This window comes from Natator depressus, chromosome 3 (assembly GCF_965152275.1).
Source record: "Natator depressus isolate rNatDep1 chromosome 3, rNatDep2.hap1, whole genome shotgun sequence".
NCBI classification, from domain to species: Eukaryota; Metazoa; Chordata; order Testudines; family Cheloniidae; genus Natator; species Natator depressus.
In genome coordinates, this window is record NC_134236.1 from 149,880,632 (window position 1) to 149,903,500 (window position 22,869).

General features: G+C 57.6%; 1 protein-coding gene across 2 annotated transcripts in view; it reads left to right on the plus strand.

The window, feature by feature from the left end:
- Positions 1–2,049: 2,049 nt before the first annotated feature.
- The window catches only part of CAPN11 (calpain 11), a 29,460-nt gene continuing 8,640 nt past the window's right edge, over positions 2,050–22,869 (plus strand). The window contains exons 1-12 of one of the 2 annotated variants that reach the window (XM_074949065.1): positions 2,050–2,199; positions 12,020–12,311; positions 13,042–13,111; positions 17,084–17,202; positions 17,440–17,573; positions 17,765–17,933; positions 18,980–19,063; positions 19,147–19,232; positions 19,483–19,557; positions 20,500–20,660; positions 21,500–21,669; positions 21,904–21,915. In XM_074949065.1, the coding sequence (XP_074805166.1) occupies positions 12,066–12,311; positions 13,042–13,111; positions 17,084–17,202; positions 17,440–17,573; positions 17,765–17,933; positions 18,980–19,063; positions 19,147–19,232; positions 19,483–19,557; positions 20,500–20,660; positions 21,500–21,669; positions 21,904–21,915 (1,326 nt within the window). In that variant the 5' untranslated portion in view covers positions 2,050–2,199; positions 12,020–12,065. Of the gene's footprint in view, positions 2,200–2,231; positions 2,379–12,019; positions 12,312–13,041; positions 13,112–17,083; positions 17,203–17,439; positions 17,574–17,764; positions 17,934–18,979; positions 19,064–19,146; positions 19,233–19,482; positions 19,558–20,499; positions 20,661–21,499; positions 21,670–21,903; positions 21,916–22,869 lie in introns of those variants that run through there. The other variant, XM_074949066.1, reaches the window with a different exon arrangement.

Genomic DNA, 22,869 nt, shown 5'->3' on the forward strand with positions numbered 1-22,869 from the left:
CATCCTGCCCTCCCACAGGCTGTGACAATGCGTATTACCAGGGGTGGGGGGAACGACACCGTGCCTTGTCCATCCTTTCAGAGGTGTCTTGAGGGAGAAGGCTGTTGTCAGACGCCCCCGGTGTAGCGCTCCGCTCTAACCAATGTTGATAACAGTCGGCTGCGTGCGTGTGTTCCCTCTGTGCGCTGCCCCGGTCTGCGCAGATAGCTGACACAGGAGACCCCGAGAGAAGCCCCAATGACCACAGACTCCGATAAGGTACGAAAGCATCCGGCCAGGTTTATTGTCAAACGAAACAGTCTCTAGCTCCCCGGATCAGATGTCTACAGTTCTGCTAGTACATATGTGCTCCCTGACAATGGACACAGCTCAGTCAGTGGTGGGACACTCCACTGCCCCTGGGCCGGACAGAGAGACCGCCCCAGGGATGCATTCTTATACACAGGTACAAACAAGTTACACATCACTCCTGACATATTGAGGTGCAACCCCTCTACGTAACAAGGTACAACCCCTTTAGGTAGCCAGGTGCCGCCTCTCTCCTTGTACATGTTGGTTTGAACAAAACAACTCTATCCATCATATTACCCTTTTGCCCATCTTTGGGAGGGTCAGCCTGTTGCTTGTTATGTGTGTGGAATGTGCAAGTACCAGAGAGTTCTGATAGCTAGTGGTCCAGTACCTTTTAGATATATATATTTTGGCAACGTCAGTCCTTTCCTTGCCAGCTTCTGTGAGCAGGGCCTGCCTCTTGCTCACAGCTTCACTTTGCTTTATGTTAGCAAAGTCTTGACCATTACTTTAGTTCAGGCCTTAGGCCTCATACCGGGTCTCTGATATAAGGATTTATGTTTCAGGGCCTCATCTTACTACAAAGGCTATCAGGTATTTCATTTCAGTGCATTAACTCCTAGTCTGCCCTGCAGGGGATCTGGTCCTGTTGAGGGGCATTAAGCTCTGTGGGTGGGCTGCTATCTGAGGTAGGGGATCCCCTGGCCCTGGAGACATGGGCAATGCCCTTCCCAGTGCTCCAAGGAGGGGATGCTGGCTGGATCACTGTCCTTCATGCAGCAGGTCCAGGGCAGTTCTCAGAAAAGTGCCTGGAGCTGCTGGAGTTGTCCTGTGAATAGCTGGGAAGGATCCGGTTGGCTCTTGGTGTTGGGGAAGCAAGGTCCAGCCCCGGGACGTCCCAGACTGTGTGAGAGGAGTGGCCTGCCATTGGAGAATGAGCGAAACACACAGCCTGGCTGCAAGAGGCATAAGTGATGGTGGTGAGAGAGACCTCCTCATCGGGAAGGAAAAGTTCCAGTGGCCTGCACATGTGAGTGGGAGCCAGGAAGGCTAGGCTTATATTTCTGATGCTACTATGGATGTTTGTCACCTGCCTCAGTTTCCCCATCTGGAACATGGGAGGATGATCCTGAGCGCTCTAATGTGGGGAGAATATGAGGTTAATTAATGTCTATAAAGTGTGTGTGGTTGGCATGCAGGCTATGAAGGCTGGGCAGTGTTTTGTATGCCCTCTTCTGGATGGACTCAGAACTACTCAAGTGTGTGTCATAGGCTCTGTACTATTAATGAAGGTTCTCCTTCACTCAGGGGTTAGATCCTTTGCTTTTGGATCCAGGAAGGTCGGAGCCTCTGCTTCAGCCCATGGTGGGAGCCAGGCTCGGAGTCTTCTGCTGACCCCAGGGCCAGCCCCTCTGGATCCATCACTGGTGCAGGCGCCTTGCTTTTGGAGTGAGGATCCCTTTGGCAGGCGTCTCGGAGAGCTGAGGCTTTTAGTGCAGCCTCCTCACCCCTTGTAACATGCCCTGACACAGCTGAAGGGCGGTGCAGGATCTGCAGTCTGGCACACAGGGCTGGGCAAACACCAGTCAGGGGGGAAATCCTGAAGTGGGGCGGGGAAGGGGAGGCCTGGGCTTCTCCAGGGAGCAGCTCCAGGGCAGGGAGTCAGACAGCAGCTGCTGTGCCTTTAATTTCTCTGCCCATACCGCCCCCCCCACACACACACTCAATCTAAGCTGCATGCTCCGCACATCCTGCCACCAGGCCAAACCCCACCTTTCCTCTGTGCAGAGCCAGCAGCCGAGCTAGCGCCTCTGCTGCAGCGAGCCGGGGCGAGGGAGGCTCCCAGCACCCACGCGGGGCCAGGGAAGGAGAAGAGAGGGCAGGGCCCCCCCGGGAGCAGCCCACACAGTAAGTTTCTCTGCTCTTCTCAGCCCCTCCGGCCACGCTGGGAGCCGATTAACAGCTCAGCTTCTAGAGGCTGCTAATTTCAGGGCCTGCCTGGGAGGGAGGGGCTGGTGGCAGGGACCCTCCCTGGCTTGGTCACTCGCTCCTCTTGGCTGTGGCAGCTGCTTCAGGGAAATGATCAGGTGAGTCAGGGCGGTGGCACCGGCCTATGGCACAGGTCTCTCCCCCTAGAGCTCTGAAGATGGGGAGGGGCTCGCAGGGTTCTGGCTAGAAGTCTGTGCTCCAGGCCTGGGGGTCCCCTCCCTCAGCAGAAGTGGGGGGAACAGGACCCCCCCCTTTTGCACCTGGGAGGGCAGCAGTGGCATTTTCTCTTTGCCCCCCGCCCTGCGAGTGTCTATGGCATGTGCAAGGGGAAGCTGCTCTGGGCTGAAGCCAGCTGCTGTGTTGCACCCGGTGACTGTGAGCCAGGCAGGGACTGCAGAGGATATGGGTATTCAGCCTCAGACCTGCCTTGGGTCCTGGGCTGGGGGTGGCTTGTTAACCGGATTGTTGTTCCAGCTCTGGAGTTGCCCCCTCCCCCGCCCCCCAGCCTTCCCCAGTGCTGCTCAGCGATGCCCTGGGAGCGCCCGCCCTGTGCATTGCAGGGCTGCCCTGCTGGGAGTGCCAACCTAGGGGAAATCCTAGGGGGCTCTTTCTTCCACCCTTCACCCACGCTTCCTAACTGGCAGTACTGCAGTTCCCCAATGCACCCTGTCTGGAGAGGAGCCTCTCAGTGGGGGTGGGACAGGCCGGCCTGGGGAGGATCCTGCCATTCTGAAGGGAGAGGTTGCTGAAAAATGAGCTCCCTGGCTCTGGCTGCAGATGTGTTGCAGCAGTGAGGGCCCTGTGAGTGCCTCGATAGAGGAGACTGCAGCCCACGGTCCCTGTGGAGCTTGGGGTCTACAGTTGATCGGGGTGGGGGCTATGTGAGAGCTGGGGGAGGCTATGCGTGAGGGAGGCTATTGCGGTCTGGCTGCTTCTTGGCTCCTATTCCCAGCTGTTTGCAGGAAATAGCTTTCCTGCTCCAAGGCTCTGTACTGGGCCCAGCACCCTTTGGAACAATCTCCCGCAGCTCAAGCACCTCTCAAGACAGCGTCTTTCCATTTGCTCAGCTGAGGTGTAAGACTGGCCCTGGCAGCTTTGTGGTTACAAAAGATCCCAGGGCGTGTTTCCATGGAACTGATGTGAACTCCCTTGGCCTGGCCAGATCCCAGCCTGGGTAACTGCACTGTGCCTTCCATTTGTCCTGTTGTTTCATGTGGGTGCCTGCCTTGAGCTCTTATGTGTAGTGTTGCTGTCTGGTGTGTTCCACCCCAGAAGTGGCTGCACTTTGGTGCTGGGTGACCAAGTGTGTATTATATGTAGTTTGGGATTGGGGTGTGGCATTCCTTGGGCTGGTTGGAGAGAAAGTGCCATGCAAGCCTTGGTAACTCTTTTTATGTTTTGCTGGGCGTGGTGGCCAGGTGCGTCCAGGCCTGGTTTGAACTAGACACAGTTCCTGGGCTCTTCTGTGCTGTCTGAGCAGCCATCCCTGGGTGCTGGATTCCTCATGGAGTGAGGAGGGCTCGGCCACGCACAGCAGTAAATCCAGCCCTTGGGCTGCTTGTCCTGTTTCCTTTAACTTTCTAGTCCCTGGAGTTACCCCCTTCTCCATTGGATGTCATTACTGCAGAGACTTGGTGCCCTCCCAGCTCAGGCAGGGATGGTAAGCAGGGTGCTTGTTGTGTTGCTGCAGGCCCTTGATGCAAATCTCGCGGGTTGACATGGAGGCAGGCCTGTCCTAGATACTCAGTACATGCTCTACTGCATCAAGTGCTACCCACCTCCAGCCAGCCGTGGGAGGCTGTTGCAGGAAATGAGGCCTGCATCCACTCCGCACCTGGTGGGCAGCACCCTCCAAGCCCAACGGCTTCAGTTCTGGCTGACCTGGTCAGCTCCGCAAGGAGCCTCCCTCAAATGCCTAGGGACCAGCAGTGGTGGGAACAGCTGGACCCTCAACTGTGTGTATAGGGGCGCCCCTGTGATCACAGGCCGAAAACAAAGGGACCTGGACTTCCCCCCGGAATGGTCACCTGGGTTCTGTACGGAGCTGAACTCCTCCTGTGCACTTGAATAAGGGTCTGCCTGCTGGGTCACCCTGCTGTTGGGTGTCAGCGTCACACTGGGGATCCCAGGCACTGTTCTGCAAAGCTTTGAGTTCTGTTCCCACCTGGGGGGATCGGCACGTCTGAAAGAGCTGTCCCCGGAGTGGTGGCTGGGATGGTGGCAACCTGACTGGTAGGAACTGTTGGTGATCCAAGGTCTAGCTAGGGGCCAGTCTCCCCTGGTGCAGGGAGACTGGAGAAGCCAAGTCCCAGCACAAAGGTGGAGGGGGAATTGGTGAGACAAACTCTACTGTGCAGCTGGGGAAACCCAATCGCCTGCCTGTGGGTGCACAGTGAGTCAGTGGCAGAGCTGGGATTTGAACCCAGGAGTCCAGTGCTCCTTCCCTGATCAATAATGGTTGCAGCCACCAGCTAGTAGGGCTCAGTCTGGGCATGACGTCGCTGGAGGCTGAGTGAAGACAGAACTGATGTACAGGAACGGATATGGGTTGGGGGGGGGCAAGTTGGGGCCCCTCCCTACTCCACGCCTTCCACCTGCAGTCACCCTGCGCTCCTGCCAGGGAAATGGGGCTGTGGCCTGGGGGCTTGCCCTGCTCTGCCCACCCAGTGCTCCAGCAAGCCCTTGTGCCCTGATCCCGCTCCCCAGCAGGAGCGCTGGGAGCACCCTTTTTTTCCAAGGCCCCTGGGCACAGGCCCCGTTGACCCAATGGCTAATCCTCCACTCCTGGTGTAGGGTTTGTTTAGCTGCTGGAGGGAGGCCTTTGGGGACTAGAAGGGCCAGTTGGTTTGTGTCAGAAGGAACAGGGAAGGCGTCTTCCAAACCAAACAAACAGGGCAGTTGTGCTTCCCCTCAAAAACCTCGCTGTGCTGCCAGCGTACGCTGGAACAGCCGAGGTCGCCAGTTCTGAGGGGGGCAGCAAGCTGTCCTAGCCATGCGTTGCTCCGGAGCTCCCGACTGCTCGGATGCTTGGCACCGTGCAGGGCTTGGGGAAGGGAGTGACGCCAGGGGAAGACTTTGAAAGGGAGCTCAGGGACTCCCAGGGCGAGAGTCAGCCCTGGCGTCACTGACTTGTTACACTGAGGAGAAGGCACTGCATGGAGGGATGGGGAAACCTATTGCTATAGCTGGGCGGGGGGCAAGCTTTGTGGCTGAAGCAGTATTTCAGGTAGCAGTGTGTTTCTGGGGGCCTATTTTGCAGGAGTCTGTGGAGCCAGAATTGCCCCGTGGCATCAAAAAGATGGATGCTGCTGGACAGGGCCTGCCAGGTACAGAGATGGCTTTGGGCACTCCCTGGACAACAGTTGGCTTGTGCCTCTCTGAAGCATCATCCAGAAATGTGCACCCTATATGCCCACCCAGGGGACCCATGGGCTCCATCAGCACCAGCTTGCAGGGAGACCTCTGTCTGCTCCTGCTCAGCTGGCATCCAGACTGGTTCCCCATGTGTCTGAAATGCTCTTCACTCCCTCTGCACTCAGGAGAACTCCAGCATCAGCTTCTGGTTACCTCCTTTGTGAGCACAGCAGCCATCAGGGCCTTCCAAAATACACTGAATAACAAGGCTAATAATCTATGCTGTGCGCTATGGATGGTTGTGCCTTCTGGGCAAGGCTCAGCTTATCCACAGGGGGCTGCTGCAGAGCTGGGAGGAGCTATAAATGTTTGAAGAGGAAGCAGGGGTGCAGGAACTCTACAAAAGAGGCTGCTAGTTTTAGGCCCCTGGGGATGAAGAAAAGCATGTAAACGTTCCCAGAGTGTCACTAGTGCAGGGAAGTCTGCCTGAGTCTGCAGACAGCCTGAAACCATCGCTCTGTGAGGGTGACTGCCCCCTGGGGGTGAGGGGGGGCTGTTCACTCAGCTGATGATGGAAATGTCAGCATTAACCACTTTACTGCTGATCACCACATGGTTGGAGAGGGAGGGTTGGTCTATAAAGATCTATGCAGCGTGACTGGGAATGGCAGCTCATTTTGGGGTCACAAGTGGGTGGCACTTAAGAGATGACCCCCAATTATTTTTTCCCATCTGGTTCCTGGAGCCAATCAGCCAGAAGGGAGGATCAGAGAGCTCCATCCACGGGGAGCTAAACCCCAGGAGCAGAGTGGGGCTTTTCACACAATGCTTAGCCTGGCACCATTGTTTTGCAGGGCAACAGTCAGTCGGGGTCTGAGTCACTTGGGCAAGCCGTTGCTGGCATGAGGATGTGCAGTAGGGAGGGGGCATGTAGCGCTGTCAGTGCAGTGGGTGAGGGGCTGGCGCTGCCGTTGGGGAATGCTCTTTCCCTGGAGTGGCACTGCCATGGCTAGAGCATGCTCACACCCATATCAGCGCTGCACAGGCCTGCCGGGAAGGTAGGAAAGGGCCCGGCACAGCATGAGGAGGCTCGAGGCAGGGGAAACCACAAGCCAGGAAACAAAGGCAGCACGGATGACTGTGCCTAGTGGTGTTCCTTGCCCTGCCCTGCCAGTCAGAGACAGGAGGAGCTAGCCCAGGGGCTTCCTGGATGGGAAGGTACTTGACTGGTACACCGAGATGGTGTCGCTGTGAGGTTCTTGGGCACACAGAGGTGCTAGTGCTGTGGACCCTGGGGTGGGGAGTTGGCACGGGGAACTGCGTGGGAGTGGCACCAGGTGCAAGGATGAAAAAGGGGATTCATATTGTGGCAAGGAGGGGCACAGGGGTGGGGAGAGGAGCAGAATTGGTACTGCCTGGGGAAAGGGGTACTGGACATGCAGGCGGGAGTTCATAATGTTAGAGGAGCAGGCACCAGGGGCATGAAGGGTGGTTGGGGCTGCGGGGGGAGGGTATATTCTCTCCCTCCCCACCTCAATGAGCATTGGAACAGATACAGCCAGTGCCACCATAGGGCAGCTCTGTGGGGCAGGAGCCACATGCACCTTGTGTTCAATGCCCAGTCTCTTGCCCATCCCAAGGAAGCCAGCAGAAGTATAGCATGGGATCTGCCAAGAGCTGTCCCAGCCAATGCCATCCATTTACTCCTGGTAACAGCAGGCACCCCCAGGATCGAGGGAGACCTCCTCGTGGCCCGGCTCCGTCCACGCTGTCTTGTGCTGAGGGCTGTGGGGTGTCTCTCAGCACTGGGCTGCTAGGTGCCTGGTCCCCTGCCATTCTGGGGGGCTCTGGCAGGGGTGGAATGGAGAGGATTGTGGCTGGCAGCAGGGAGGCTGTGGGGAAAGTGTTACGGGCCCCAGGGCAGGATTTCTGGCAGCAAAAAATGGAGCCCAGCTTGGCCGTTGCAGTGAGATGTCCTGGGGGTAGCTTGGGGTAATTGTCTGAGCTGGGGAAGAGTGGGGGTGGGAAGGGTCTGCTCCACCAGGGTCCCTCTACTGCCGTGTGCAAGGAGACTTCTTGTGTGTTTCCAGCGCTAGTCCTGCCGAGTGTCGCTCCCTGTGAGATGAGGACAAGCCAGCATTTCTGAGGGGGATTCCAACAGGTCCTCGGGGTGATGTTTTACCTGAGGCCTCCCCTTCCGCGGGCCCTAGTGCCAGTCCTCAGAGCGAGGCCTTGGGTGTGCCAGCCAGTGCCCACCGCCTCATGCTCAGTAGTGCTCCTATGTGCTGCCATGGATCTTGCGCTGGCTGCAGTCCCAGCGCAGGCTCTGGAGCAGCAGCAAGGTGGGTCAGAGCTGACCTCGCTGGATGGGGTGGCGCAGCGCACTGGGGCCTGGTGCTCAGGGGAGCCCAAACCCACAGGCCCCAGGTGCTGATTAAATCCTTCGGAGGCAGGGACTTTGCAGGCCTTTACCTGGTTTGTGGTGGGCTCCCCACCTCCGCCCATCCGTCATTCACCCAAGAGGGCGATGGGTCGCAGTCCCAGCAAGGGAGGTTGGGGTTTGGCCCAGGTGATCCAGGCTTGGCTGGCTGTGGGGCCCACCCCCATATTTTGGGACGGGAAGCTGGTGACTGGTGGGGGGAGGGCCAGCCGTGTCCCTGGCACTAGTGGGAGTTGGTTAGTTGCACACACCCCGACCAGGACAGAGCTGTGGTCCTGCTGGTCTGGCATCCAGTCTCCAGCAGGGACTGATGGCTGGGCACTCTGGAGTCCCCCTGCACCCGTATGCCCCTCTCCCTCCTGAACACCATTGTGGATGGAAATGTGGTCTGTCAGGCTGGAAGCCATGGCCCAGTTCTACACAGAAGTGACAGTGTCTGTGCTATGGATTGGGGTGTGGGAATAGCCCCTGACTGTGGGAGGCCACCCCAGGGGTCCTTTCTGCACTGCCAACTGGCCCCAGCTTGGTCACTTGGTTTCTGAGTAGCACCCCTTAGTGGGAGGCAAAAAAAACGAGGAGTCCTTATGGCACCTTAGAGACTAACAAATTTATTTGGGCATAAGCTTTCGTGGGCTAGAACCCACTTCATCAGATGTATGAAGTAAAAGATACAGGAGCAGGTATAAATACATGAAAGGACGTGGGTTGCTTTTCCAAGTGTTAGGTCAGTCTAACGAGATAAATCAATTAAGAGCAAAATACCAAGGGCGGAGAAATAACTTTTGAAGTGGTAAGAGAGTGGGCCATTACAGACAAAAAAACCGAGGAGTACTTGTGGCATCTTAGAGATGCCCAAATAAATTTGTTAGTCTCTAAGGTGCCACAAGTACTCCTCTGTTTTTTTTGCTGATACGGACTAACATGGCTACCACTCTGAAACCTGTCACCATTACAAACAGTTGACAAGAAGGTGTGAGTAACAGTAGGGAGGGGCTCTCCTGGAGCCGATGGTACTTTCCCAGCAGAGGCAATGCATGGGAGGGCATGCAGGGTCATATGCCCCCCCAGATTGCTCGGTCACATGGTGCGGCCAGGCCCCCTCCGTGCAAGGTGGCTCAGCCGGTGAGCTGCACAAGGCAGGGAGAGGCAGAGGCAGGAGGAATACCTGGGAGCTGCAGGGAGGGGCCACTGCTTTCCAGGAAGGGGCAGGCATTGCTTTTTGGGGGGAAGGGGCTGCGTGGGGGGGCAGGACTCAAGCTGTTCTGGGATTGTGCCACCCCTCCACCCCACCCCACCATCATCAGGCACAGGTCATCTCAGTTTCCCGGAATCATGCATCCTGTCGGCTCTGAGCTTGGTTTGAGTCACACTCTCCTGCTGGAGGAGGGCTGCCCCGGATCCTCCCTCTTTTCCACCTTTCCAGACTCCTGTAACTCCTCCAGGAGTTTGAAGTCCAAGTCCCACTGCCCAGGGCTGAAGCATATAATTTAGCTTCACAAGGTCCCCTGTGGTGTGGGCCCTGGGCAATTGCCCTGCTTGCCACCCCTTAATGCCCACCCTGAACTTGCTACCTCCTTAAACCTGTCCTGCAACCCCCCTGGGGGTTGGTTAAGAGAGAACCACTGCTCCAGCCCACTGAGCAATGCTGGCTCTGGCCTGCAGCCTTGCAGAGATGTCACCACTTGCTAACGGGCCCTCCAAATGTGCTGACTCAATGCACGCTCGGCCAAGGGCATCTCCAGAAGGAAGGGACTAGTGCAGGCAAAATCTACAGTGCTGCAGGGCCCATCCCTGGGAGGGGGAGCCTGAGGAGCAGCCACTTCCAAACCCCTCTCCCTTCCCCCCTGAGGAGTTCCCACCTTCCCACTGTGGCCAGTCTCTTTCCCCCCCACCTCATGGTTTGTCTCTGAGAACAATATCACCCACATCTTCTCCCCACCAACCAGCAGGGATAGCTAGAAGTGGGTCTAGGACAGTGGTTTTCAAACTTTTTTTCTGGCAACCCAGTTGAAGAAGATTGTTGATGCCTGCGACCCAATGGAGCTGGGGCAGAGGGATTTGGGGTTTGGGAGGGGGCTCAGGGCTGGGGCAGAGGGTTGGCGTATGGGGGTGAGGGCTGTGGGATGGAGTCGGGAATGAGGGGTTCAGGGTGTGGGAGGGGGCTCTGGGCTGGGGCAGGAGATTGGGGTGCAGGAGGGGGCTCTGGGTTTGGGGGACTCAGGGCTGGGATGCGGGAGAGGATGAGGGCTCTGGGCTGAGGGTGCAGGCTCTGGGATGGGGTCAGGGATGAGGGGATTGGAGTGCAGGAAGGGGATCCGGGTTTGGGGGGGCTCAGGGCTGAGGCAGGGGATTGGGGCGTGGGCCTACCTCCAGTGGCTCCCGGTCAGCGGTGCAGGCGGGGTGCAGAGGCAGGCTTCCCGCCAGTCCTGGCACTGCGGACCATGCTGCACTCCGGAAGCAGCCAGCTGGTCCAGCTCCTAGGTGGAGGTGCAAGGGCTCCACCACCCGCAGCTCCCCGGCCAATGGGAGTGTGGAGCTGGTGCTCGGGGTGGGGGCAGCACACAGAGCCCCATGGCCACTATGGGCTGGACCTGCTGCTGGCCGCTTCCGGGTAGGGACTACTAGTTTTACTACTAGTTTTTACTGCCCACCAGGATCTCTGGGTGCTGAGCAAGGCAACCCAGTGCCTTGTATTCCACATCCCAGTACAGGGGCGCAACCCAAACTTTGAAAAACAGTGGTCTAGGAGAGTCCCAGCATCTCCAGTCTCAGCCTCCCCCAGCAGGAGCACTGGTGGTGGGGGAGCGCCCACGTATTCCAGTCCCAGCCTCCCCCAGCAGGAGGCACCGTAAGGAGAATGTTGGTTCTGGGGGCAGCTCCCAGCCATTCCTGTCCCAGCCACCCCCAGGAGGCACTATGGGGAATGGGGCAGGAGTGCTGGGTCTGGCAGGGTTCCCATCTATTCCAATCGCAGCCTGCTCCCGCAGGAGGCGCTGTAAGCAGCAAGAACAGAGCGCTGGAGTGAAAAGTTCATCGCTCTGAAGTCCTGGTGGGCAGTGATGAACAGTGGGTGCATTGCCTTTGGTGTGGGGAATGGGGGCTGAGGCGGCCAGGATTCCTGCATGCTTGGCCCCTTTCCAGACAAGTCCAAAATCGCTGTTTGTAGTTCTGTGCAGAGTTTCAGCAGCGGAGCCGCTCCCCACCCCCATCTGCTCCCAGCTGGGGTCCAGGGCAGCTCTGTTTGTTCGGCTTAACACTATTGTGGATAGAAATGTGGCCTGTCAGGCTGGACGCCACGGCCCAGTTCTACACAGAAGCGACAGTGTCTGTGCTATGGACTGGGGTGTGGGAATGGTCCCTGACTGTGGGAGGCCACCCCAGGGGTCCTTTCTGCACTGCCAACTGGCCTGCCGTGCTCGGTCACTTTGGTTTCTGGGCTCCCTCACAACAGTCTGTCAAAAGGAAGATGGTTACTGTGTGGGACGAACTTTCCATCCTGTTAAAGTAGTAGCTGGAAGTACTAGTCAGAGTCCAACATACAGCTGTGCAAGCTTCTCCAAAAGGCTCCACTATTGCACCTCAAACCAGACCAGCCCTGGGCTCCCCACACACAGCTGCCAGTGTCCCTCACCCCTGACCTGCAGCCCCCCCCACCCCCCCTGCTATCCCAGCCCTGGGCTCCCCACACACAGCTCTGCCTCTACCCCTCACCCTGACCTGCAGCCCCCCTGCTATCCCAGCCCTGGGTTCCCCACACCCAGCTCTGCCAGTGCCCCGCACTCCCAACCTGTCTCTTCTCTGCCTAGCCCAGATTCCTCTTGCAAACTCTGTTCCCATGGGGGAGTCCTGTCCCCAGCCATTCCTGAATCTCCTCTTCCCCACCTCCCACTGCCCCCCACACACTGCTGTGCCATGTCTCATCTCCTAGTGCCTTTTTCGTCACAGGGGGAGGTGCTGAAGCTAGCGCTGCCTGTGCCTGGCCAGCTGCACCATGATGTCCTTCGGGGGAATTGCCTCCCGGCTGCAGAGAGACCGGCTGCGAGCGGAGGGGGTGGGTGAGCACAGCAATGCTGTCAAGTACCTGAACCAGGACTACGACACCCTGAAGCAGGAGTGCCTGGAGCGTGGCAGTCTCTTCGAGGACCCCCAGTTCCCAGCTGTCCCCTCCGCCCTCGGCTTCAAGGAGCTGGGGCCAAACTCTGGCAAGACCCAGGGGGTACGCTGGAAGCGCCCATCGGTAAGTGCCTGGCGCTCTCCTCTGTGGGGCCTACAACATCCATCTGGATCCACTCAGCCAGGAGGCCCTGGACTGTGAGAGCTGCTCTGCCATGGTGACCCAGGCTGTCGCCCTGTCCCTTACACACTGGATCACTTTGCCTGCCCTGAACCCTGGTCCACAATCTGCCAAGCACTCCAAACCCCTCTGCCTGCCCCAGGCCTCATCTCCTTCAGACGCTCTCCTTCCCCACAGGTGGCCGGAGCCACGGGTGCCAAGGGAGTTCTGTCTGTTGCACCCCCCGAACCGGTTGCCTTCTGTAGTGAGTTCCTTTTCCCTCAGTTAGATCCGGGCGTTGAAATGTGGGGGTTGGTCTCTGTCTCACCCCTGCCCTTTCTGGATGGAATCGGACCTGTGCAGGTGTGTGAGCCCGTTGCCTTCAGTGACTGGGGGCCCTCAATGTAAGCCCTCATACCATTGCCACTAACGAGGTTTGGGGCCTGTGGCTCTGCAGCAGCAGGTCTCAAAATGTTTCCCCACTGATCCCTTTGGAGTGGTTACAGTCAAGGCCCTTACCCACTGCTGGTGGCAGCTGGCACCCCTCTCTCCTAAGGGTGCTGTCAGACACTGCCACTCGTGGTCACCCCTGCTCCCTGAACCAGAGCCCAGCTGATACCTGCTGTGTAGAGATCAGAATGCGGATCCTGCTGAGATCTGGCACCAGTATTTGAGTGTCTCTGCCCCTCTGCAGGAAATCGTGGGGGACCCTCAGTTTATTGTTGGAGGCGCCACGAGGACGGACATCTGCCAGGGGGCTTTGGGTAAGTACTGTCCCTCCAATCCCTGCACAGCGGCACCTGGGGTTTGGTACAGAGTGAGGAGGAGGTGTTTGTTTGAGGAGTGTTTGAATGGATTGAAATTGTGGGGCCCTCTCAAGTGCAAAGAGAGGATCCTGGTGGCAGGGGCCAGGGTTTTGTAAGGGTCGATTTCCAGCATTCTCTCCAGGAGTTGGGGGATTGACCCCAGTGCCCCCGCTGAATCAACTCTGCTATTACTTCTGTTCTTCCCCCATAATCCCACCCAACCCTGCAGCTCTGGTTCCATTCTGGGATCTCCCTCCCATCTTGCCAGGATCTAAGAAGGACTTCCCTCCCGTTTAGCACTATGCAAAGGGCAAGGGCTCGCAACCCCTTCGCCACTACTGTGTGTGACTGACTGTTGGTTACAGTAGTCCGTGGACATCCCAGCCAGGAATCCAGGCTCCACCGTGCCAGGCACTGTGCGTACATGTCCGTAATAAGCCAGTTCCTGCTCCAAAGAGCGTTCAACCTTGGCAGGTGATGAGAGACAACAGTAAACGAACGTGGTACAGGGCAAAGTAACAGTGCTCTGACTGTGATTGGTGGTGGTGGCCGCTCGCTTGCATAGTGTTTTGTGGGCAGCATGGTGGAGGTGAATTGGAAGGACCATGCAGTGGCTCTGCTGATTTTCACAGGGAGTGCCTTCCAGGCAGGCGAGGGAAAAAGCACAAAGGTGACCAGTGGTCAGCAAAGGCTGGCAGAGGTAGATGTCTGGATAATATATTCGAGTTGTTAGGTAGGTGGGGCTGAGCTGTGATTAAAAAACAGTAGCTTGTGTTTGATGCCTTGGAGAAGGGGGCGGGGCAGTGGAGGGACCCAAAGAGGAAGGTGACACAGAGTGATCTTAGCTGGCAAGGTGATCTTAGCAGCAGCATTTTGAATAGGCTCAAGTGGAGCAAGATGGTATGGAATCATAGACATGTAGGGCTGGAAGGGACCCTGAGAGTTCATCTAGTCCAGCCCCCCGCACTGAAGCAGGACCAAGGAAACCTAGACTGTCCCTGAGAGGTGTTAATCTAACCTGTTTTTAAAAACCTCCAGTGATTCCACAGCCTCCCGAGGTAATCTATTCCAGCGCTGAGCTATCCTTACAATTCCAAAGCTTTCCTGATGGCTAACCCACATCTCCCTGGCTGCAGATTAAGCCAATTACTTCTTGTTCTACCCTGAGAAAACATGGAGAACAATTGGTCACTGTCCTCTTTACAACAGCCCTTCACATATTTGAAGACTGTTATCAGGTCCCCCCTCAATCTTCTTTTCTCAAGATTAAACCCTCCCTCCCCCGTTTTTGTTTTTTTTTTTTTTTTTTTTTTTTTTTAACCTTTCCTCATAGATCATATTTGCTAAACTTCTTATGTTTGTTGCTCTCCTCTGGCCTCTCTCCAGTTTGTCCACATCTTTCCTAAAGTGTGGCACCCAGAATTGGATGTAGTACTCCAGCTTGAAACTCACCGGTACCCAAGCAGGGCAGGACAGTTACCTCCTGTGTCTTCCATACAACACTCCTATAAATACACCCCAGACCTACAACACCCCTGTGATCTTGGACACTTCCAAGCATTTGTCAAGGAGCAGTGATGATGGGAGATGATGATGGTTTTGATAGTGTAGCCAGATTTTTTTAAAATGCTGCGTAGGAAGAAGTGGCAGGATTTAGATACGGTCTGAACACATGGATCTCGAGAGCAGGGTCTCCTAAAATACTGTGTGCTGATGTGTGTTAAACAGCTGCTATGTTCCACCCCCGAGATGGCTGCATTTCAATGTCTGGGGAAGTGATTACTGTGTCTAGTTTGTTGCACCCCTTGGGGGCTCTGGGAATGTCGAAGCTGCCATGGCACAGCAGCATGAACTGCATGGGGAGCCACAGAGCCAGGCTGGGTACAGTCTCTGGAAAGAAAGAAGCAGGATCCCCAACTCCCTTACAGCAGCCAAAACTGGGCCCAAAATTGCAGTTAGTACATGAGTCTGTCCAGGAAAGAGCCATGGCCAGAGTAGAGGTGGGAGGCTGCAGGCCAGGATCAAGAGGCATAGGCAGAGCTGGGTGAATGGGCCAAGACTGGAATGGTAAGATGGGGAGGGCTGTGGGTCAGGAATGAGGGGCATTGGCGGAGCTGGGGGTGGGGCCCCAGGACTGGACAAGCAGGGGGAGTTGGTAGCCAGGATTGCGGGGCATTGGCCCAGCGGGGGTGAGGTTGGGCCACTCTGTGGTGTGCCCATGGCAGGCACTGCTGCCTCCACCCGGCTGGGATTCATGAGTGGAGCGGGTGGCGGGTGTTCTGGGCCTGGCCACGCCCGGGCAGGAAGTTGCTAGGGAGCTGAGTCACAAGGGGAGGGCAGCCAGTGGCTTGAGGGTTGCTGTGGTGATGGTGTGTGAGTTGGTGCCGTGGCTATATTTAGAATTCCCAAAGGGATATCATAACCAGGCCCTGCTCCTGAGTCCGGTCCAGGGCGTGCCCCCTGCCCCCAAGTCCACTCCAGGGTGCCTGAGCCCAGGCCTGGTTCTTTTCCTGCTGGGAGCTTCCCTGTTCTGCCTCCTGGGTACTCCCTCTGCATCCCATTAATTGATCTTTAAATATTCATGGTAAATAGGCCTAATGGCCTGTGATGTGATGTTAGATGGGGTGGGATCTGAGTTACTGCAGAAAATTCTTTCCTGGGTATCTGGCTGGTGAATCTTGCCCATATGCTCAGGGTTCAGCTGATCGCCATATTTGGGGTTGGGAAGGAATTTTCCTCCAGGGCAGATGGAAGAGGGCTTGGAGGTTTTTCGCCTTCCCCTGTAGCATGGGGCACGGGTCACTTGCTGGAGGATTCTCTGCTCCTTGAAGTCTTTAAACCACCATTTGAGGGCTTCGGTAGCTTAGACATAGGTGAGAGGTTTTTCGCAGGACTGGGTGGGTGAGATTCTGTGGCCTGCGTTGTTCAGGAGGTCGGACTAGATGATCATAATGGTCCCTTCGGACCTTAATATCTATGAATCTGTGAATCCCCAGCCCTGCCAGCCTGTGCCCACTCTCTGCTGCTCCCCCGCCCCTACCAGCCTGTGCCATTTCCCTGTTGGATTTGCCAGTTGCCAGAAAAATAATTTAATCCGCCAGGTTTTTTCTTTTTTACATGGATACTATATACTAGATATAGATGCTATAAGTGGCTGTTGGGGGATGGGGAGCTGCAGAGTTGCCTTGTGGTTGGGGGTTGGGCTTGCCTCATGGGGGAGGGGATGCCAGTTTTTTGGCATTTTGGAGGTGGTAACCCTATCTGTCTCCCCTGGCGCCCAGTCGTCTCCGCCTTCAGCCGCTTGTCACTCACAGCCTGGTTCCTGCCTGCAGCAGGGCCGCCTGGCTTGTTCCCTTCTGACTGACAGGAGCAGCTGGGGGTGAGGCACAAGCTGGCTGGCCTCCCAGCAGTTCCTGCCCTCCCCCATTATTCCCGGATGCTCTGGGGAGGAGTGTGAACCCCTGGACACAGTGCCCAATGCCTGGCTTGGATCTTGGGGCAGCATGTGCATGGGGGCTGTGTTTCCATCCCCCTCAGTCAGTGCTACCTCACAGGCCCTTGGTCCCTTCCTGCAGAGCACGTGGGAGGATGGCGGGTGCTGGGGGGGCACATCCTTCTGCCTCCACAGGGCTAACCAGGGGTGTTGTGGGGGTGGAGCATCCCTGGGAGGAAGTTGCTGTAACTCCCCCTCACACACTCCCCTGTTAACTCCTTCAGTGGGTTCTGTGGGCCCAGGGGATGCAACTGGCGCTTGTATCATAATGGGCAGCAGGCTGGAGGATCCCATGTGGCGCTGCCCAGGGCGGGAGGGGGGTGAGGTAGAAGTGGGGAGGGTTACAATCTCTGGTCTCAGTGACTCAGCAGGGAAGCTGTAGGGAGGGAGAGGCTGGGGGCAGGTCTGGTGGCTGATCCCAGCTCCCTGCTCTCCAGGTGACTGCTGGCTGTTGGCTGCCATTGGTTCCCTCACCCTCAACGAGGATCTCCTGCACCGCGTGGTGCCCCATGGACAGAGCTTCCAGGAGGAGTATGCTGGAATCTTCCACTTCCAGGTAAGGCCCAGGGCAGGGCAGTTCCCCACCCCACAACAGGTGCTGCAGAGCTCCTCGAGGTAGGTCCAGGCCTCGGAGTGGAATCCAAGCCTCCCCCATGGCCCTGGCCTAGGACCATCTACACTGAGTAACTCCTGGGCCCTGTCATGGCCCCTCTCTGCCCCAAGCTCTGCAGCTGTCCCTGTCCACGGGAGCCTGGTCTTGCCCCGCTCACCCCAGGCTCTCCTTCCTCCCCAGATCTGGCAGTTCGGCGAGTGGGTGGATGTGGTGGTTGACGACCGATTACCAACCAAGGACGGGGAGCTGGTGTTTGTGCACTCGGCAGAGTGCTCCGAGTTCTGGAGTGCTCTGCTGGAGAAGGCCTATGCCAAGTGAGTGTCACCCTGCTGGGCCTGGGGCCAGTGGGGTCCGAGAGGGCGAGGGGCTGAGCGGAGAGCACATCTCTGGGGATCTTGTCCTGGGGGTGTCTCCTCCAGTGGGCTTGCTCCTCTGATCTGGGGAGCAGTGGGACTGCTGTCTGCCCTGGCGTCCCGCTCATCCTCTGGCTCTGTCTGGTGTGCAGACTGAACGGCTCCTATGAGGCCCTGTCAGGGGGTAGCACCACCGAGGGCTTTGAGGACTTCACTGGCGGCGTGTCGGAAATGTACGACCTCAAGCGGCCACCCCGCAACCTACCCAGGATCATCCACAAGGCGCTTGATAGAGGATCCCTGCTTGGCTGCTCCATCGACGTAAGGGGTGCTCCTCTTTCCTGCCCTTCCCTAAGGGGTTGTAGGGAGCTTGGGGCCCCTTCTCCTTCCACCTCAGGCTCTGAGGCCAGATTGCTCCCTGCGTCCCCCTCCATGCCCAGCTGCCAAGGGGGTAGGTGTAAAATCCTCCTTAGCTGTGTCACAAGGCCCTTGATAGAGAGGGTAGCTCCCAACTGGTATCCTCCCACCATCTCAGCAGGGCTGGCCCTAGCTTGAGGGGTGCCCCACCCAGATCACCCCCATCTGAGGACAGCATGGCCCCCTGCTGAGCCCCAGAAGCAAGGGCTGGGGAGCAGAGCTGGTTCACAGTCTCTGTAGGTACCTCAGGCAGGGGATCTAGATGGGACCAGTCTTGCTGGCGGGGGAGGCTCGTGGGTGCAGAGAGATCATTCATGCCCCTCTGCCCCATTGGAGGGTTTTGGAGCAGGCATGTGCCCCCTTGTGGTGAAATTTTGAATCAGCACGCACTGATCTGCCATTTCCAAGCAGGTATGTGGGGGCCATAAAACCAAAATCCCCCAAACAACTGCAGGGGCAGGTCAATCCAAACCTCTGAGGAGAGGAGCCAGAGAGTGGGGGCTTCAGCATTAGCCCCCAGCCTGAAGGGTCCCTGGGAATGTACTGTGAAGTAGAGGGATTCTTTCCTCCTCCCCCAACCTCTGCTCTAGGTGTGTTTTTTATAGGCGTCCACAAAGTGAGCAGTATCCATTCATCTCCCCCTGCCCCCCCAACCCCTCCCAATGTGTCGCATTGCAGCTATCCCTCCAGCAGAGCCCTTGTTGCAGCGGCTGCAGTGAGAGGGAGCAGGGGCTGGGTGGGTGGCTGTCGCAGGGAGTTGAATAGATTGGCCCACATCACCAGCCCTGATCCTCTGGTTGACGGTGCCCTGCCCCTCCCCGGGGCTGGAGCAGCTTGGGATGGGGGTTCTCTGTGGGAAGGCAGCATGTGTCAGTGTCTCCTTAGCTAGAGGAGGAGGTGCTGGCTCTGGACAGCGGGAGATGCACCAATTCCTTGTCCTCTCCCCTCAGATCACAAGTGCCTTTGATATGGAAGCAGTGACCTTCAAGAAGCTGGTGAAGGGGCATGCCTACTCTGTCACAGGCTTCACTGAGGTGAGTGGCTGCCTGGGACCAAGAGAAATTACATGGCTCAGCCAGTGGCATCAGTTTAACCTTTGACCTCTGAATTTTGCCAGGTGGAGTACCGGGGTCGCCAGGAACAGCTCATTCGCATCAGAAACCCCTGGGGTCAGGTGGAGTGGACCGGAGCCTGGTGCGACGGGTGAGTGAGAAACGGGTGCCATGCTGGTATTGTAGGGTCCTGCTGGGAGGAAAGTCTTGTAGTGTGCAGTCCAGGTGCTGTTTGCATGGCACTACTAAGAGAGAGCTTGCAGTGCATGGTGCGCCTGCGGCAGATAAAGGTGCAGCTCCAGGGTGGGCTCTGAAGTGTCTGGCACTGGGGCGTGTCGGGGAGGGTGGCACAGTCCAGTATTAGTGTCCCCTGTCTAACCGCCTCTCTCCTGCCATCCCAGCTCTTCTGAGTGGGACAACGTGGACCCCTCCCAGAGGGAGGAGCTGCAGCTGAAAATGGAGGATGGTGAGTTCTGGTGAGTATCTGCAGAGACAGATGGTGCCACTCTCCAGCAGGCGGGGCAGCCTGCACCTGTTCCAGACAGGGGGTGGGGCCATAAGGTTCTGATCCTCAGGAAATCACATGCTTTGTCCCAATGGGCTGAATTCCTACCAAATCAGAGCCTAGGGAAGTGTCTTCATCTCCCCAGTTAATAACTCTGCTCCTCTGTGGCCCTTCCATCCAGCCAGATGCTATGGAGCTGGCTAGCCCTCCAGGCGTGCGAGCGGGGCCTGTCGTAGCACGTCCGCACGCCACGTCCTGTCGCCCCTGTCCCAGCTGCAGCCTGTTGCCATGGTGGTCCTGCTGTGCCTCTCCCCATCCCCAGCGCGCCATTGAGAGCGCCTGCTTCTTGGCCCAGAGTTAGGGCAAGGGAGTCCGGTGGGGTTTGTTGCCCCGAAGATGGAAGTAGAGCTGGGGGATTGGCAGAGGGCTTCACGGCGCGTAGCTCTGCTAAGGGACCCTGTGCTCAGGGCGGGACGCAGCCAGGCTGATGATACGAAGGACCCCAGCTGGGTTGCATGGGGCTTGGGCCAGCAGGAGGGACACCTATTCCAGGCTGCTGCCAATGAACCCAGATGAGCCCCCCTCTGCACTCAGCCTTGTTGGGGTGGTGAAAGCAAATAGGGCTGGGACAGGAATGTGAGGGAATAACCTTTGCTGCCCCAAGCATTGCTGGCTCAGACAGTAGTGGGGGGTGGGCTGGATGGGACCGCCTGAGTATGGCCCCTGTAACTCTCCCCTGTCTGAGAGCTCCTAAGCAGTGGGGCACAGGGAGGGGGTTAGAGCCAGGAAAGCGAGGGTCCCGTGGATGGGAAACTGGGAGCCACCCCAGCACCGCTGAAGAAACCCCCTGGTGTAGAGACCTGAGCTGGGTGGAGTCTCAGTCTTTTGTCTGCCTCCCCTCCCCCATGTTCAGGATGGCTTTCAAGGACTTCATGAGGGAATTCTCCAGGTTAGAGATCTGTAATCTGACCCCTGATGCCCTGGACAAGGACGGCCTGAGCAAGTGGCACACGACCCTGTTCGAGGGTTCCTGGCGCCGAGGCAGCACAGCAGGGGGCTGCAGGAACCACGCAGGTACCACCCACCACCAGCCTGTTCCTTAAGGGTATGTCTACACTGCAGTGTAAGCCTAGGGTTCGAATTCAGACTCAGGCCTAATCCCCTTTCCGTCCACACATAAATCGCTCAAACCCAAGACCCCAGAGGGGTGGGGGATCCAAGCCTGAGTCAATCCAGGACCCAGGGTTCAAGCCCTGTTGCTCTGCAGTGTAGACGCAGCCCCACTGGACTCATGCTCTGGGAGTCTGCCACAAGTATCCCACGGGCCAAATTCCATTGTCCTCTGGACAGCCAGGTTTGGTGGGCAGTCAGGTTTTCCCACACTGCACCACGAACAAAGGGCTAAAGCAGCCACATTTTTGGAAGGGCACTAGGAAGTCTGGGGTATAGATAGCTGGACTTGTGCCCACCTAATGGAGACCCAGGTTGGGGCCCAGGGTTCAACAGTTTGGGGTTACAAATGAGTGTAGACGCTCAAGCCCTAGGTTCACAAACTCAAGTTCTACTAACCGTGGGCTTACATTACAGGGTAGACATACCCTAAGACTCCAGTTTTCATGTGTGTGTGATCAGGGAGCACAGTGATGCTCTGGAAGTGGTCTGCCATGGGGTGGGGGTTGTGGGGCCTGTCCCTACTCTGGCAGGGGGCAGCCCCTGGGCAAGGAACAAACTGTGTAGCCCAGCGAATCTGAGCCCTGCGATAAGGAGGGAGTGGCTGGTGATCAGAGACACTGGGGGGGGATGCAGGAGCCTACCCCTTGTGTAGCGTTCGCTGTGGGGAAGTGGGTGCAATGGGGGAGGAGGCTGTGGGGCCTGCTCACCCAATGCATTATCCCGCCTCCTCTTTCCTGCAGCCACGTTCTGGATTAACCCCCAGTTCAAGATCAAGCTCCTGGAGGAGGACGATGACCCCGAGGATGATGAGGTGGCCTGCAGTTTCCTGGTGGCCTTGATGCAGAAGCACCGGCGGAAGGAGCGGAAGGTGGGGGGCGACATGCACACCATCGGCTTTGCGGTCTACGAGGTAAGCCCCTGCGTGTTGCTCAGCACTCCCTAGGGGTGGGGAGTCCCCCATCCCAACCCACATGTGGGCAGCACTGCTGAGCTCCAGAGAGAGCCAGTGAAGGGATCCCACAAGCCCTGTTAGTGGGGTGACTTTCCTCACTCGCCCCCCATTCAGCACTGAGCGCAAGAGGCAGCAGGCAGGGGCTCCGCTCCCCACAAACAGATCCTGATCTCTCTTTTCTCCTTTCCACAGGTCCCGGAGGAGGTATGTCCTGAGCTGCCAAACCCCACCGCTGGAGTGTGAGAGAAGAGGAGTGCTAGGGCTGGCAGGAAGGGGTTAATTCAGAGCCTGGGCTCCTGAGGTCCATCAGCCCTGGGGATTTCCCACCTCAGCCTTTCATCAGTTCCATCAGCCTGCTAGGGTGACCCCTGGCCAAGCCTTCCCTAGTCTGGCAGTAGAAAGCATGCCAACATGTGCTTAGCAAGGGAATACCAGGAGGAGCTGGCTGATGCTCGGCCTGGCTAGCATCACAGGGGCTCGGCACGCTCAGGTTTGAGCAGGAAAATCCCCACCGCCTGGAGTAGCTCCGGAGCCACATGCAGCTCTTCAGAAGTTAATATGCGGCTCCTGGTATAGGCACCGACTCCGGGGATGGAGCTACAGGCGCCAACTTTCCAATGTGCCGGGGGGTGCTCACAGCTCAGCCCCTGGCTCTGCCACAGGCCCTGCCCCAACTCCACCCCTTCCCTCCCCCTCCCCTCCCAGAGCCTCCTGCAGGCCACAAAACATCTGATCGGGAGGTGCAGGGAGGGAGGGGGAGGCTCTGATTGGCAGGGCTGCTGGTGGGTGGGAGATGCTGGGAGCAGGTCGGGGGAGCTGCTGGGGGATTGCTGATGTATTACTGTGGCTCTTTGGTAAATTCTGGCTCCTTCTCAGGCTCAGGTTGGCCACCCCTGCCCTGGAGTAATCGCTCACTGCAGTGTGTGCGTGCACACATGGGGCAGGGGCTATCTCCTTGCCTCCAGAAGCTGCTGCATTGGTCAGTGGTGAGAGACCAGACACTGGATTAGCTGGGCCGGGCTAGTCTAACAACTTCCTGGAGATGGTCTGTCCGGGGTGGGTAGGTTTGATGGGTACCCTCCACCCGAGAGCCATGAGTCTGCAGCTGTGCTGATAATCTAATGTGTCTGGTGCCTTGTGCCCTGGGCAAGTCCTCCC